This window comes from Vollenhovia emeryi, unplaced genomic scaffold, assembly GCF_000949405.1.
Source record: "Vollenhovia emeryi isolate VEMERY1.0 unplaced genomic scaffold, V.emery_V1.0 DF939236.1, whole genome shotgun sequence".
NCBI lineage: Eukaryota > Metazoa > Arthropoda > Insecta > Hymenoptera > Formicidae > Vollenhovia > Vollenhovia emeryi.
Window position 1 is genome coordinate 292,321 of NW_011967130.1, and position 18,588 is coordinate 310,908.

An 18,588-nucleotide genomic window follows, 5' to 3' on the forward strand; every position below is an offset into this window, starting at 1 on the left:
TTACTATAAGGTGTAAATTTACTGACGTATGCAAATTATACACCTTTAATAGATGGTCCCAATATTACCAACTATAAGAACTGTAATCTTACATGTAATTTTTGTACAGTGTAAAAAAACGGAGATTTTTAGAGCACCAAAAAAATAAAATTTTTATAGTTACCTCTTTCGGGCACTGGCTCGCGCACACCCGTAAGGAGATGGAGTTCGCTCTGCTTCGAGAACGCGATGTCGGGTATTGCCGCGATGCAACGCAGGTTCAAACGTCCATTGACGTAATGGAACGGCTGAAGAGTGAGACTGATCTCGCTCCATTGCGTCGCCTCCTCGTCCTTCGTCCGCTGTTGCCTCGCGGTCGCCTGCACCTGTGACAAATCAAGCGTGAGCCTGTCGTCGAGGTGCACGTGAACGTGTGAACGTCGCGAGAAAAGGGATTCGCGAAGGGATTGCTAAATGGCACGCGGGAGGTAAGGGCCGAAGAGAGAGAGAGAGAGGAAATGTAAATCTGCTTTCAACGATATCTGTTCATCCGGAATCGGGAAGAGGTGAAGGATGCCCGCCTTGCTCCTTCCACCCCGCCTTTTCGTCATCCCGCGCGTTCAACGGCGTACCGCGCCGAGGACGAGGGTTTCCACTTGGATGGAAAGTTAGAGGACCCGCTAACGTTCCCGCCGCCGTGTTCTCCCGATTAATGTCCCTCCGCCCCTTTTTTTTCTCCTCTTCCTGCGTGAAATCGCTTCTCGTCAGGCCGCGGCGGCGAGGAGCGAGCCTGTCGAAAGTATTGGCCAGAATGGCCGAGTTCCGGAGCTTTCTTAATGGATCATTATTGTCCCGGAAGTCGTGATAGCGTCGAAAGTAAGTTATTCGAGTGAATCGCACGGTAGAATAATTTGTAAGTGAATCGTAAAAAGTTTGCCGGAACTTTCGTCGCCGTAGACGGCAAATCGATAAAACTGTAGACATATATCGTTTTCGACATTTTACGCGATGTCGACAGTTTCTTTGTACCCCATATTAATTGCAAAAAGAGACAGAGAAAGGAAAAAGTAAATGTCGCAGACACGTTAGTCACGATTTATAATACGATTCAGCAGACAGAAGCTAAAACACTTCCGATGAAACTAATTTACCCTCCCGTTTAATTACTTATCAAATTTATCAACTTACTTTCTATTCAAATGACAGTTAACTCGTAATAATCTTATGCTTAATAGTTTCTTAAGTGATAATAATCTCAGTAATAACATAATTCCCGATTCAAAGCGTTATGTGCGCACCTGATGCCAACATGTTTCTGGAAGATAGTTGTTACGAAGTTTAACGGCATTCGCGTCGAACCGACGGTAAATTACACAGAACATCTCATATTATATAGATTATTAAGCCAACGGATTGTACAATGTACTGTAAAATTTCGATCTCAAATACTGCGTTCAAAGTTATTTCGACAGAACTAAAACAATTTTTATGCTCCGAGTTTCCTATGTGGCGCGAGCTTATTAAAATGTACTCTAAGAAAATAAGAACACTCACAAGTGCAAAGACATAATTACGGGAGAAGCACAACAAGGTCCTTCCGGTTAATCTCTCGGAATAGCAATCAATACCATAATGAAACCAGATCGCAGAAGATAATCGTTAGAAGACTTCTAATCGCGGCTTCTAATCAAACGAAGACTAACAAAGTAAATTAATTAATCGAATGAACATGTAACGGAGTCACCGCAATGTACGAATGATATTACAAAATATAATAATCCATGATCTCCTTAAACTTGAAATTGGCTTAACTTTGCTAAAGACTTTTTCAACGGCAAACTGTACAAAAGAAAAGACTTTCCATTGTTCCATCATTATATCGTAAAGTTCATTTTTCAATTAAATATGCATAGAGTATATAATTTCTTATTGCAGTCCGTGTCAGATAATAATAATTTAATACAAATAGCTTAATAGTGAAAAGAAATGGATAAAAGTAAATGCGAATATCTGCGTACATGTACATTGCATCGTATGTGCATATGATGAATATATCGAGTTTAATGTTAGCCAGTACAAACAATATCGGTGAGAGCATGCGAGGAGCGCGTTTGCTGACTTCACATTTTCTCGACTGAGGAATTATGCAATTCGCACGATCCTGTGTGATATATGGCGGAACGCGCAAAAAAGAATCTCGACCAATGATTAATGGCCCAGTAGCATTGATACTTATCCCCCGACGTGCTAAGAGTGCGTCCAGCCGAATATAAATTCCGCTTTTTAAACAGCTACCCGTGAAATTCAATCTCGGAGGGAAGCGAGCGAAAGTGATTACAGCGGTTGAATACAGATTATGAGAAGGCGGTCGCTACGTCATATTTAAGCGTCCCGGATTTTCTTTGTAAGCGTCCAAAGGAAGGCTATATCTCTTTTCCCACCGGCACACTTTCGTGTCCCGCGCGATGGAAAAATTAAAAAAAATAAGAAAGAACGCGTTTGAGTATACCTAACGGATCGTGAAATTTTCTATTATGAGATTAAATGCGCCGGTCTTATCGAAGAAAAGATCCACTCTAATATTACGTCGCGTGGTGTAATCAAAGCTTTGACGCGACGCCATCTTTCCAATGTAATATCTAATAATATCCTCACGCGAGTTTGAAAGAAGATTCGACTGATCTTGCATAAGATTGCAAAACTGTAAAGCGGACGGCGTTTCAATTTGTTCTCAAATCAAACTGCATGATTCGACAAACGAACGGTTTGGTTTGTTGGATCTCGCAAAACTTTCTTTTCGATCTTTTAATTGCCTACTCTCGTCAAAAGTTTCGTGGATGCGCTTTTTTAAGCCACGTACCTTTTCATTTAAAGATTCCTTGGCGAATTTCAAGTTGATTCTTTAACACTCAGGATTTTTATTACCACTTTCTAAAAGAAACCTCTAATTCCCATGTAACTAACAATTAAAATTCTCAATATCTTAAACAATAAAAACTCTCTTTAAATTAAAATTGTATTAAAATAAGTTCATTTAATTATAATAAAATTAAACGGATATATTCAAACGTAATTATACACATTTGCAAAGTTCAACTATCAAATCTCTAGCTTTTAATTCTCTACAAGTCTGACATTAAAATAATTGATAATGTCGTTAGTTCGAATTTAAAGAAACTTTTCCTTATGTAGTTTCTTGCAAATCTACGATTTATAAATAGGCACATTCAACTATATGTTATAATAATTCCAAGATATATTTTGTGGCAATAAATTTGTTTAGGAAACATAAATAACGAAGCAGGCAAATTTGTTGCAAAGTATTACCTGGGCAGGTTTAATAGAAAACATAAATATACAAAAGTTATCTCACATATCAAGAATGCGGAGATAGAAACACTAACGATGTTTAACCGCATTCTCTGGAATTCCCGCATCTCTTCGCATGCTTAATCGCATTCTCTAGAATTCCCGCATTCCCGCAAAGCCTACACAGGTTAAGATAGATGTAACTAACACTACGTGTAATCTAAGTTAAGTAATCAAGCGAGAAGTTCAAGACTGAATTAAAGTAAATCCAGAATACTTTTGATAAGAAAAGTTTATACTGTTACGTAAACAATTAAGTGGAAATAAAGTATGCAAGTCATTTTTCTTTCAATTCTTTGAAAAAATAAAGTATGAGGGCCACTTGAGAAATTCTCGGAACGAACTACAAATGGCAATCAGCGTCATACGATCAAGTATATTACGAAGATTTTATTTAAGAACTTCTTTTACAATCACGGAGAGAATTTTCTTTTAAAATTTACTCTGAAAATAATCATGTAATCGTGGGACAACATGGCATTTTGAAGAAGTTTTTAAAATTTTACCATACATTTTACTAGTATAAATTATACTTATTTAAATTTTAAAAGAAAATTCTCTCCGTGTATCGGTACAAATATTTTTCGCTAAGATCTTTTCGATAAAATTTTTTTACAAAAACTTTAACAAAACTTGATCACACCACGCACGTTAAATGTATTAATTTTTTAAACAATCACGTAGATACGTTAGTTCAAAGAGTCTATAAAACATTAATTATTTGATGGGGAGAGAATTGGAGCACTTTACGCGTGTTCACAGAAGGGTTGGAACTTTCGTTGAGTATATGATGTCGGCTAAGCGAGTGTCATTTGTACTTCATTGCAAGAACTTTTCGATGTTCCTCGTATTTGAAGACATTTCCAATAAACTTTAAATTCCATCGCAGTATTTCTTGAGATCCTGTATCATGTAAAATGTTATGTTTGCGCTGCCTCTCGGATCATGAGCGGATTACGGCGAGGAAAAAATCTCAGCAAGATCTTATTCAAGCAAGATTTACTTAAAATTGACTAAGAAATATACTTATTTGTTTGTTTTCTTGAAGCTCAATTTTACATCGCGATCTTTTAATCTTTAATATTAATCTCTAAATTAGATCGTACTTTTTAATCTCAGAAGAGAAATTATTTCCACATTCATCGGATAGAGAGAGAAAGGGGGTGAGAGAGAGAAAATACTATTAGACCGTTGATTCAAAGCTTTTTTGCGGAACAGCTTGCATTTTCTAATTTCATTATTCGTCATCTGAAAATGGAATTCTTTCTTTCCATGCTATTCAAGGCGCAGATTACCAGAAATACAGCAGGAAACCCGCTGTGCACCAGGCCATTACAGAGCTCTGCACGGTGCGAACGCGAGCGAGATATGAAATCTCGCAGTAATGCACATTTAATTGCACGTGTAATACTTGTTGAATCGATGCGCGCATGTATCTGAAAACCAATATATTCGATTGATATCGCGAGCGTGGAATCCGATTGGTATCGACGAAATACGACCATCTCTATGGGGACCGGAGCAGCGCAAAAATAGATAAAAACATCTTCGACGCACGGGATAAATGAAATTTTTATAAAAAAAAATCATCCTAAGTGGATATATATTTTATCCGCTGCACGACGAGAGCCCGTTCTTATAGTATTCTCCTTTGCATTTTAATCGCGAATAAATCGCGATATACTTTACAAGATGTACGAGTAAATAGCGAAGAGGTAACTTTCCGCGGTAACTTCGTATCGAGAGGAGAGAAACGGGATACCAGGCGTGTCGATTAAATCCTCCGCGAATAATTTAATTAGAGAAAATGATGGGAGCATTTCAGGCGATGTCGATGTGCGGTCGTACAGAGAGAGCGACGCGGTTTTACCGTTCGGTGAACCGCGATGACGTAAGAGCATGCGTGTACTTATCGTAACCGGGTGTTATCGCCGTACACTCACGGTGTTGTGCTGGCGTGGCAGGCGGCTCACCCTAAAGCACCACCACCACCTCGCGCAACGCCCAGCAACAACAATACGTCTCTCGCGCGTGCTTAAATGCACCTCGAAATCCACTGCAGTTCGGGGCGTGCGTCGCACCTAAGGGCGTAGCCATGCGAAACCTCGGGCTGCGACGAGACACGGGTTGTCGTCCCTCGAATTGCGGGGCGGCGCGGCGCGACGCGGGCAGTCCGGGAACGGGATACTTTTGACCTCGGTTATTCCGTGCGAACCTCACAAGTCTCTCTCCCGGGCACCTTTGAAGTGTCGCGCGGTTTTCGGTGTAACCGCTCGCTTATGAAATATAACCCTCGGCCGCTCGCGTAGGTTCACTCATTTACGCCGGGGGCTTTAACGTCGTCTCGAAATGGGAGTCTCCCCGCCCCGCCGCGCCAGCTGCGCGCTACTTCCCCTTTCTTTTCCGGAACAATGGCCCGTGATCTTTTGTATCTCGTACATATTCGTTCTAATTAGTGGCGATTCCCTGAATGGCATACCTTCGAAATAATTCCGCGCTGTACGCCGCGGCGGCTACGGCGGCGCGTTGAATCTGAATTCCGAATGCATAAAAACATCATCGCTTTTTTTTCGCGCGGGTGAGAATACGTTACGCATTATTAATAGTGATGTTATTTTAAGCACATTGCCTTTCTCCGATAACTTTAGAAATAATATCAGAGCTCAAGATCCACACATAAAAGATTCATAAATACAGAATATAATTTTTACGCCGGTATATTTTATTACAATTTTTAATTTCGTGGTCACACGTCAGCGGAATATCAACTTCGTTCACACGGGGTTAAAGTGGCTCCAGAAACTTTAAATGGTTGCCATATCTAAATTATTTGTTGCACTGAGTTACAAAAAAATTCAACCGAACGTTCTTGAAACATTCTAAATATGAATCAAACGTTTCTTTTTATTTTAATTTTAACACGCTTAAAAAACTCGCGAACGTAAAAATCCGGAAGAGTGACTTCCCTACTTAAAAATTCATAACTCTTTAAATTTTTAATATTTTTTGGAAAAATTTAAATTGTACACTCTCTTCAAAGATATGGCGCTTTAAAAAGATTAGCGCAATGGCGTGCGTTCCAACAGAAGGTACTTATTTTCAGGAATGAAGAGGGTAATTTTAGAGAAAAATAAGACGTGCAGTATTTATGTAATTACTTTTACCCTCAATTTTAATTCAGCCTTAAATTTTCTCTGGGATCGGCACAACCTCAGCGCGATCACGAAGGACTAAATATCGCTCGCTATCTGAACCGTAACAATTTGTATGCTATAATGTTTTAAATTATAACAAAAAAATACGTGGCAAAAGGATTAAACGCGAGATCGCCGTACGAACAGGCGAACGCCCGAGCGTCTGTCCGACGTTACGGACATACGTTGAAGCGCGGCAACGCGAAAATCTTGCGGAAATTTCAAAGTGACCCCCGATCTTGCCGCTACCCAGCAAATTTTCGTACACGGCTATCTCCTTCCTTCCGTAAGAGACGGTATTAGATACGCGATGGGCCGAGCTCTAGCTCTCGGAAAGATCTTGGCGCAGCATGCATGCAAATCCTGACCGCGATGGTAGTGCGGATAGCTGCACACGGATCTAGATGCGGAAATATACATGTGAGTGTGTGTGTGTAAATTCGTGTATATGTACGTAGCCATGGATACCATGAGCAGTCCAATTTCTCCCCAGTTGCCCCCGACCGCTTTCTTGCGTTCCTCGAGCGACTTCTACATTGCGCCGAGATTCGAACTGGTATTTAAGCGGCGTTTATCGCCGGCGAGGGAGCTCGAGGGCAGCCGGGGGATGGTGGTATCGAGTGAACCAAACGGGGGTAGGGGACGAGAGGAGGAGGAGGGTCGTTCTCGGCGCGGCTCAAGTGGGACGATGCTCGTGGTGGAACGTGCGGCGGGAGAAAGAAGCCAAAAGGCAATGCCTCGAAAGCCGAATCGATCTTTTAGAAGAGATTCCCTCGGTATCCTTTTACAAGCTTCCTTGTCTGCGGCACAGGATAGGCGGACGTGTCCGGACTGTGGCCCGTCCGTAACGAGCGCGGGCTCCGCAAATACGGCATTTGCCTCACGACCTCCAGCGCGCAGCCATCCTTTCCGGGCATGGATACGCGATTGAATTAGATGCAGATCTCGCGGGGGACACCGTGTATACACGGTACGATGCGACAGGAACCGGGAAAGAGATACCCGCTATCGACCTTGTTCCCATCCGCGCTCGTTATTGCTCTCGAGAGCGACGCGAGCGGAAGGAAGATGCCGGGCGATACCGAGAGAGGAAAGACGCCCGTTTTCGCGAGCGGGCGGGACGGTGCAAGGGGAGAAAAAAAGGAGGAAGATCGTAGTTTTCCAGCAGAGAGGAGAAATCAAAAGGCACAACTCGAACACCGACGATCGATTCGAGAGAGAAATCTTCTTTTCGTGCGGAATTTATTCAAGCATACTTTGCGAATCAATCGACTGTCCGCGGAAGCTGCGACATCGATTTTCTTGTGATTCAACAATTTCGCGAAGGGTACAGGCTTCGTGCTAGCTCTTGTGCTCCCCCGATTTCTTGGTTTACAGTGGAAGATAAAATGCACGTTACGTTTCACGTTGTCGGACGCGTTTATTGTTTCAACGTAACCAGGCTCGATATCGACAACGTAATTTGATCGATATTGAAGCGATGTAATTGAAACAGTACATAATCGTGGGCTTGCAGTGATGATTAATAATAGAACGTAATTGACATTGTCGTTTACGTGTATCTAATCGTGTGTATACATGTTTAATGAGGGCACAACTCTATCTAGTATACACAGCTGACGCCGGTGCTTGCCACCCCACACGTAAAATTCGCACGTTCGTACAGTACCGGTCAATAATACGTCACCTTTCGATTTTTTTAGCATAACTAATTTTCAAGTATAAAGATAAAGTAGGACTTTCATTCAAACTAAACGACACAAAAGAATGGCCAATGTCAGTCTAAGGCAGGATGTAGATAGCTTATACTTGTAATTTATTAAAATGTGAATTCGTATACCGTTTCTTTTCACATTTGTCCTGCACACCGGTTTCTTTCCGGACATAACACAGTTTTTCTTAGAGGTGGAGTTATTATCGTCAGCAAATTCACACATTTGTTTAATTTTAAAGTGCTCGAATGAAAAATTCGAAAATCAAGATGTACTTCGTCAAATTTCATTACCCTTCGTGTACGAGATGTACCTGTTCTCAAGTGTCTACTGTAGAATTTTGAGTGCACATTCGGTGCACTTCGATGAAAGTTATGCTCAGAAAACCTTAAGGTGATATACTTTTAGCCGGTACTGTACATATAATATGTAAACATATTATATGTTTACGTGTGTACACGTATATCTTTGCCGCGTGTATTTTTCGTTTCATATTTGACATATTTTGCATCCGATCTTGCTTTTTACCCGATCCTCAAAGTTCGCGTAATATTTTTGCACTCCACGGGGCTCACGTTGCACACGGGATATGTCGAAAGTTTTCGAAAACGCGCACTTTTTTCTCAACTATGCAAATCCCTCGGGAAGTTTTGAAATACTTAATTAAACGTCGCCCTTCCGACAACATCGGCAATTTTTTACTTCCAGCCGCAAATTTTTAGACTCAAAGTGAAAATCGGAATTTCGTTGATATAAGAGTCGGTTGACAGATTAAATTACGTCGCACGGCCGTGTTGCATTTACAGTATCGAGATTTAATCATCGGAGCTTTTCATGTACCTTCTACATCTCAATATCGCAGAAAAGTCGCCGCTTCTCATGCGTCGATTGTCCCTGCGGTTCGAAGAGAGTTCCCGTCTTCCATCCCGAGCCGAAATTTTGGTACTATTTTGACACTTTAAAGGATAATTTACACCTACTTAGCTGATCTATACACCTACATAGACCAGCAATAACCCACTTTAATGACATTATATTTTTTACTTCTCCCTTGAATCTTTAATTCTAAAAATTTACTTTAGCTCCTACTTAAAGGGACCTACTTTAATGCTAAATTGGCAAAAGTAGAAATTTCCAACACTATCAGTTTTAAAGTAGGAGTAAATCTTACTTGCAGTTCGACCTTTTTTTATTATACTGTCTTAGGTCCTACTATATACTAGAATTAAGGGTTCAACATAGGGCCAAAATTTCGAGTCAGGATAACAAATTGCGCTAACTTTTACAAGCTTAATGTGTTCTCGATTAGGTTGACTCACGGTCTTACATGCAGGTCTGGAAACAACGGTGGTGGGGGTAGACTCTCTTAAGGTTCACGTTTTTACTTCGATTTTCAGCCGCAAGGTGCCGCGTATGATCTAAGAATGTCGTAGTTCTGTACCCTGTATTGCACATCGGTACCGCACATTTCAACAAAAATTAGGCATTTCAACAAAAATTATTTACGGTTATTGAAACAGTCGCAATTTCAATTCTCACAGAGCTACACGTGACTCATAGACCGCACATTTGAGGTTATATCTCACCACACCCCAGAACTAGTAGCGACGTACAGTGGCCATAGCGCGAACGAAAAGCTGCCTTCTTAATGGGTCACCCCCGCCACTAAAAATTCGATGTTTCCAGACCTGTATGGAAGATCGTGGGTTGACTGTTATGAAACTTCGTCCATGTTCAATTGAGAGAAACGGCTTCTTAGAATCGAGACAGAAAGAAGCCGGAAGAGAGAAGAATCGAGGAACATCGTCGGTGCAGGCGCATTAACTTTAACAACGCGTTGCGCTCGGCACGTTTTTAAAGCCGTACATGTCGACCGATCGGAATGAATCCCCATTTTCCTCCGCGGTCCGAGCACTCATCTCTCTCCCTCTCTCTTTTTTCAGTCATTCAGCGAGCTAGTGAGCCTCTCTGTTTTATTTCACTTCCGTGTTATTCGGCGCGCATACGTTCGGCCGATGATCTATGAGACAGGTCTGATCCACCGACTGCGCGGAGTGACGCGCCTACATGCGGTTGCACACGCGAATACGATAAATCACGGCGAATATGAGCTCGGAACGCGCACGGGGTGCCATTCGAAACAGGCCGAACGTCCAGGGCAAACGTTTGCAGTTTCTCTCGGACGTCGCGTTCTCTCTTGTGTACGCTGATCGATGATTCTGCAATGACAGTCGCTGCTTGCTGTTAACAGATGCGACGTCGTGCCTCAATTGCGCGATGAAGAATCGACCCGACGAGCGCGATCGACATCTTACGTTGTCTCCGCGCCGCGTCGGCGTTCCGCTGCCGCGGCGTGATTACGCTTCGCCGTGATGTATTGATACAAAAAAATGATGTCGCGACAAGTGCGAGCTACGTTCTAGAATAAGCTGGATTTTAATCCCGGGATCCCCTTGTATATGCTCCCTTAGTTATACTTGCGCGAACTTACTCCGCTGACTAATTAACTGAGTTTCCAGAGAACGCTTACTCTTATGGCTAAGCATGATATCTCGGGATCACGAGTTTTTAACTTTAATCCGGGTTATCTTCTGGGAGAAGTAACTAATAGTAATAATGCAGTACAGTGAGATCTCTCGCTTGACATTTCTTAACGCAACGGAAAGTGAGCGGAACGGAAAGACAGGAGAGCGCAATGGAAACTGCGACACGTCACCGAGGTGCTACGATTTCAAGTGTGATACCATGGTATATTCGCGGTAATATCCGTCCTTCGGGCTCCGCTTGTTCATGCAATTTAGCAGAGTATACAGAGTGTCCCCAGACCTGCCGGATGTCCTTCCAACAACAGATACCGCAGATCAAACAAGAAAACAGCGGTTCCGGTAATTTCGAGAAATCAGCAGCGTCGGAATTATTCGGAAATTGGAAAATCGGAACTCGCGACGGCGCCTTTTCAAGTCATAGGAAAAATAAATAAGTCAATTAAACGTGGACGTAAATTATTTGCTAATTACACAGGTCTACAAGGGTCATGTTAATGGAATGAAACCAAGTGCGCTTTATGTAATTTTGGTAGTTGAATTCAAATCTGCCCTCCGTTTTCTCCCATCACGTCAGAATTTTTAGATATGATCTATTTTTGATCTTAAGCAAAAAACGGAAAAAATACTACTTATTTCCAGCGGTACATTTAATTAACAAAAAAGCACAAAAAATGAAAAGTGATACGAGTGCTGCTTTCGCGATCGTGAGTAAGATGAACACAGGTTCGCGACTTTCGCTCGATTGAGACCGTTTCTCGCGAGCTCGGACTGTTAACCAAAAAGGTGAGTCAGCGAAACTAAACGAAAAGTAAAAATATATATAAAACAGCGACAAACTCTAATCAACCTCAATAACAGATAATATTCCTCATAAAAGGAAGAAGTAATGTAAAACATTCGAAAACGCCGTATTTCCAACTTTACCGCTAATGTCTTCAAAACGGAACGTGATTGAAAATTTCCGATCATTCTTGAAATCAGCATGAAAAACTGAGTAGAAAACATGTGTCATGATACCCTTTACTCTATCAGTTACAAAATGCCTAGGGGCAAACTTTAATTTTTCCGTTTTTTTTGCTTAAGATAAAAAATGGGTCATATCTAAAAATTCTGACGTGATGGGAGAAAACGGAGGCCAGATTCGGATTCAGCAATTTACAAAAATTACATAAAGTGCACTTGGTTTCATTCCATTAACATGAAATTGTTGAAAATTTGTAGACCTGTGTTATCGGGGCGAAAGTTACATTTTTGCGCGCCTACACTTTGTGAAATTAGCTATTTAACTTGCGAAAAAATCTAGGCTTTCATCAAGTTTTCCGTTGGAGTTTAATATATCGGGAGTGAAATTACGACGACGATCCGTCAATAATTTCAAAGAGATGAACACAACGTCCCGCGCCAATCTGGGATTTATCTCGCTCCCGCGAGCTATTAGTTGGACTAAATGCCTTCGGATGCAAAGTGGAGACAACGCCTGGGATATTTTGCGCGGTAACACGACGTAGTACGTTAACAGAGTGAGTACAGCGCACGCACCCTACTCAAGTGCTTGCCAGAGGACGCGGAGGGACGACGTGACATGCCGCCGAGTCGTAGGAGCTCTCGATCTCGCACGGGGCGAGAATACTAACGGCGATTGTGTAACGAAAGCTGCGGGAATTATATATGCGAGAGTATACGGAAAGCGGCCCGGGTGTGTGCAAGCGTATGTGTGTGTAAGGCGCGGGTGAAAAGGATGGAAGGAAGGGAAAGTATGTGCTTTCGGGTCGACCGTCGGAGTGCCAGCACTCCTCGTTTCCGAGTTGTGAGCCGCTCGAGAGCTCTCCTCCCTGCCCTCCTCGCGAAAATTGCGCCGCGTAAGAGTGCCGTACAAGTGCGGAAGACTAACGGAATTTAAGCGGGCATTGTATCCTCGCGTCTCGCACGGCGGATCCGCGAAGAGCGGATTTATAACGCCCCGCGTACGTTTCCCACCCGCCGTGCCGATGCGCGGACCCGCCCGTCATTTGCGTCGGGGAAATTTATCGAGATCACGACCCCCGGCTGAATTACAGAATCACAAATCTTTCCCTCTCGTTACGCAGCCGCCCCCTCTCCCTTCGGCTCGAAATCACAGTTAGATCGATCGTTAAACGATAAGTTTTCCTCGCTTTGCTTTTAGCTTTTATGAATTTTGTCGCGAAACTTTGGAACGGTGTCACGTTTTTCGCCAACACGGCGAGCGGGAGGGTGAACGTTTAATCAATTTGACCGACGTAAAGTGATTTTCGAAGAGAAACGGCGTGTAAATCCTTGGCGCAAGGAACTCTTCTTACGCGTTACTGATAACGTTGCATTTAGATAGCAAGCGCAACCTAGGTACATCCCATTTACTGGAGCAACCGCTGTGTTCCGATGATCACTCGCCTTCGGGAGAGCCATATACGCAGTGCTATCGGGCGCACTAATCCATAACAAGAGGGCATTATGCGCGTCGCTGTTGATTACTTACGCGACGGTCGAAGTTACTGACACCGTACCCAATAGGACGGGCATATCGTGTCACAAAGGTCAACAACTCCGATAGGATAAGGTCCTTTTGATCCCTCAAAGGATTTGGCTTGCGGTTAGCGGTGATCCCAGTATACGATTTCGAGACTTAGTAACAGCTGCCTCCATGCCAACGTAACCAGAGACAGTTCGCACTAGTAGATTTCGATTAAGACAAAACATGCATCGCATTCGCCCTCTGCGATTATCCCGCCAACTTTCGTTCCTCCTAAGCGATCGCACGCGCTTGGTTTGTCCCGCACGACCCGACGAGAGAAAACGAATGGCCCCCTTTCGAAAATACTAAAATTTAACTTGCATGTGAACCGCAAAGTAATCGATGCTCGAGTCTACTTTCTTATTTTATGCAAAGTGCTTTAACCGGCTTATAGCTGTTTCGTTATGATAAGCGCAATCCTTTTTGGACCTTAACATAAAATCTAAAAGCGCCAAAGAGTTTTCCAGGTGATAATAAGAGAATTCGATTGTTATTACATAAATAGTAGAATCGCCGTAAAATTTTAACGTCTAATAATATTTTTTGCGTACACGGAGAGAAGTTTCCTTTGGAATTTATCCTGAGAATTATGTAGTTTTGGGTCGACATGGCACTTTGGAGAATTTTATGAGAGCTTTTGACATTTTACCATACATTCTACTAGTAAAATGTATACTAAGTATAATCACTAGTAGAATGTATGGCAAAGTTTTAAAAACTCTCAGAAAATTCTCCAAAATGCCATGTCGTCCCACGATTACATGATTATCAGGATAAATTTTAAGAAAAAAATGTTCTCCGTGCACCGATTGACTTTTAAAGAGTTCCAAAGGAATTAATAGCAAGAGTTTCGTGCGTATTGCTAAAAATTCAATGTTTCGGGAGTCAATGAAATCGTGATTAAAAAACGTAGCATAATCACTAGTAGAATGTACGGTAAAATTTTAAAAACTCGCAGAAAATTCTCTCCGTGTATACATTTAACTACGCTTCAATGGCTTTCGGTCCTCAAACACAGTCTGGGCTGAAGTTGAAATAGTATAAATAATTAAACTTTTAATCAATTTAATAACAATGTTAAATAGACGCGATATCCTTTCTAGCGACGGACTGTAAAAAATTTATTACGGAAGATGTCACCCCAGGTAGAATTTCAACTTTTCAGATATCTTAATTTCTTTTAGGAATATTGATATTGTTTTACAATCCGCGCGTGTCATTCCCTTCGGGCGTGTCTAAAAATTCGATGTATTCACTTTCGGTCGATTCCGAAATAATCGTCAAAGGGAAACGTTGTAAACCTGGCTGTAATTTCCTCGCTGCGGCCCGAACGACCTCCCTCGTCGGGTCACGAAATTTGCGTTTCAATATTGAAGCAGTGTCCATTATGAGCCGTCAATCTTCTTTTTACAGCCCCGGAGCGGTGCATACTTTATGATCGGCCAATAAAACATGATTTTCGCGAGGACGTGGAAGTATATAATCGGTCGGTGCGTCGCGCTTCAGCCCGCGCGGCACTAAAGAGAATTCGCAAACGTCGACATACATAATTGCGTTAGCCGCGGCAGCGAGGGGTCCTCGGGATCTTCCAGCCTGTTTTGAATTCATAGGCGCCGTTCAGTCGTATCCCCACAACGTACAGTTCCCCTATTACGCGTGTACTCGTCACGGGAGGAGCCTTTCTCTTCCTCGCGCGCGCTCCAAATCCCGCGCGGGTTACCAGAGATTTATACGAATCAAGATACTCCGGCGTGATTGCGAGAGCCTTTGCGAATCTGCGAAGATATATATCTCGGGTGCGAAGAAGAAGTACGTTGGAATACGCGGGGAGAGGGGCGCAGGGGGGATTCTTTCTCGCGGTGGAGGTCGGAGAGCGAACCCTTCGCCTTGATCCCTTGTCGGGCCGCGGCTCCTCCGCCGAGCAATCCGTGAGACTCGCGAAAATTCGCATCTTCTGACGGACAGGGGGTTTGTAAAAACCCTTAAGTGCATTCCGACAAGCGGCCCCCGCTCGATATGCGCGAGCACTCGAAAATTTGGATCCGGGCGTATCCGTGAAAATCCCGGTCGGGAAATCAGTTTCTCAAACGCCACGGAGATTACGGCGATATGTGGGGTGTACGATAGACTAATCTACGGTCGCGTTAATACTTAACGAAGTAGTTTCGTCGAAGCGGTGTTTGCAGCGTAATGTCTCTTCGGCACACTTTGATCAAACAGCTGCTCGCTCACATTGTACGCTCGAGGCTGAGAGATCTTCCGTTAGCTCGTCGCTTTTTGCTCTCGAAGTAAAAGAAATGTGAGGGATGAAAGAGTGTTAATTGTAATCGAAATCAAACAATGTACCGGAGATTTGTGTCCTTCAAAACTTTCAGCTATATATATCATTAAACTTTACATTACTTTATGTTACTGAAGAGAATTTCCATTTTATATTAATAACGCGACAGGAATAAAAATGTTGGGAAAATTTATTTTTTACACAATATTAATTTTTTTAACATGAAGAAAAGACTTTTTGTATTCGTGTAGTGAATATTCTCGTAAATAATGTTTATGAAAAATATTTATGTACGAGTGTGTATAGCAAAAGAATAATCTTCTCAGAAAGTTTTCTAGAAATGATGATATTTTCGATAACTAAAGAAATAATTAGATAGTTTCGTATTATATTTCAAACAAACTATCACAGAGAATGGTAGCACAAAGGGAGATTGTTTTATGATATCGAGAAATCAATCATCGCTCCACGAGTGAAAAATTAAGAGATTTACACGATTCCCGTTTCATAGGCATTAATATTTTGTGTTTCAATCAATTTTCACTTAAAGCAAGCTTTACTTTGTACTTAGGCGGAAATTTCATTAAGAGTTTAATTGCTAAGATAATTAATGTTGAAATTTGACAAATTGCTGGTCTTCCATCAAATTTTCCCCGAGAGTAGATTGATTTGCGGTTAAGAGATGAAACGGTTAGTCTAAGTACACATTTTAACGACGGTTTCTTCAGATCTTTCGGAGTCGAATTTTCCCTAACGCAAACTTAATGAGAAACTATTACCGCTTGTCGCAGCCGAACAATTTTCAACATCAAATAAACAGTTCAGCATTTTAATGTGATTAATAATTAATCATTTTAATCTCGTATATATAATATGTTGATTTGCAGTATTACTTGAAAAGGACCCAAATTAAAGTCGAACCGTCGTAATGTGTTAAATAAAAGAATTTGCCAGTTGACAATAAGCTCCCTGTTTTAATTTTCAGTGAAAAACTAAAATCTTTATTAGATATAGCGCAATTCAATTCAAACAAGATTGCACACGATGCATTATCATTATCATCGACGTGCAAAGCTTTACGTCTACTTACATGGGCGTCGAATTTTTTCACGTTAACCTGGCGGAATTAATTTCAAATGGTTGGCGTTTAAGAAGAGCGGCGCGATTTATTATCTCTTTACGCGAAGCGCGTTCAAACATTTGTAAGAACAACCTTAGTCCGCTAGTAGCTTCTGTCGAGAGTCGTCGAGTAAATAGCCCGAATGGGGCTCGTCTCGGTAAATATGTCTCCCGATACGTCACGGAGCTCTCGCGTTACACGGCATCATTTATAAGATGAAGAAGACGGTTATGGCACGGCGGAGTAGTGATAAATAAGTCTGAGATGCCTAGTTGTGCGAGTTCCGCTTGCGCGCGCGCGCGCGCGCGAGTGAAATCAGGCCGACGCGACGTATGCAAGGAATACCTTGCGCGTTTGCGATACACGACATACCGATGTTATTTACACTATCAGAATAGCCTGCAAATCCCGAAACCCCGCTGGGATTGTCGGCGCAATTGAAAGAAAACTGTTCTACGTCCCGCAATAAACACATCGACGTAACGAACACGTCCGTCGTTCCTCGATAAATCACTGGTTACCAGAGGACGTCGAGTGCAACGCAAGGTTTTTTGTTTTTGGTCCTCGTTGCAGGGAGAGCTCTTACGAACTGTAACGCGGCGAGGTAGTATCAAAAAAAAGAAACGGAGCAATAAAAAAATGGAGACGTCACGCCGACGGACAAACGATCGTCGCTATTACGATTGGCCTGTCGTAAACGCGCGGGGCGGACGCGGGCGTCCGCGGTGTATTAATGCATTCCGCCGCTCTATTTATGATCCACTTCCAGCCCAGGAGTCGTTTACTTTCAATTCTCGGGTGTTCGATTAATTTTCGTATCGGTGGCGCCCGGGAGCTCGCCGCCGCGGCCGTCACGCGGCACCGCGAAATTTATGACCTACGGATTTCGCGAACTTCGCCTCGGGCGTTATGGCGATCGCGATCGCGGAAAAATCGGTACACCCGACGCGTCGCGCTCAACGGATGGGATATTTAAAAGGGTCTTCGGCACCGCGAGCTATTTGCACCGGGTACGCGAACAAGCCGGAGGCGCGATACGTATTCCCCGCGAAATAACGGCGATTAAACTTTATGGGTCCACCGGACAGCGCGCCGGAGGCGTCTCTTTCTCTCTTTCGGCCGATTTGGCGGACGCGGAAACCTGATCGCGGAATACGCCACTGCGCGGGTCAGTCCGATCGTTATTAATACCATGAACCGCGCTCGCCGTTCCTGAAATATGGTTTGCAACCCTCGTTCCGCCCCTCGCGCGCACGGCGACAGCGAATCGGCGCATTCGGGCGGATTCGGAATGGACTAAGAAACGAGCGTGCGCGTATGATCGATACCTCGCGCCTCGATATCTCGCACATCTGTAGAATATCCGTACCCTATGGAGGTGGATTTGCATTTATATTCTGCAAAAGTGCCACCTTTACTGGCACCCGCAGCGACGGGCAGAGTTAACAAAGTCAAATGGGGAACCGTTTAACAGGCGAGATTTCCAACGACAATGAGAGCGACAAACGATTTTAATCTTTGACACAGAATACCGTGCGGCTTTTAGCGACGTGGCTTTGTATAATCTTTGCGATACGCCAAACGGACTCGTTTTTTTTTTCGCACGTACGTAAGAGATCTTCGCGAGACTTGATTCATGGATGCGGACGGTTATCCACTCCGGCTTCCGTGACTGTGTGTGTGTGTGTATGTCCATCGATCCGGGTGTCGTCATCGTTCCGGACAGACACATCCCCCGCTGTGGATATTATTCGCTCCATCACAGATACATGGATACGCGTGTCACAGTGTGCGAGCGTATTCCCGTGCATCATCTCCGGGATATGGCCCAACTGTCGCCCGCGAATCATACGACGG

General features: G+C 43.0%; 1 protein-coding gene across 1 annotated transcript in view; it reads right to left on the reverse strand.

Moving 5' to 3' along the window:
* The window catches only part of LOC105560219, a 167,124-nt gene that overhangs the window by 15,533 nt on the left and 133,003 nt on the right, over nucleotides 1-18,588 (reverse strand). Inside the window, exon 5 of the mRNA XM_012009130.1 lies at nucleotides 164-365. Coding sequence (XP_011864520.1) covers nucleotides 164-365 — 202 coding nt within the window. The remainder of the gene's footprint in view (nucleotides 1-163; nucleotides 366-18,588) is intronic.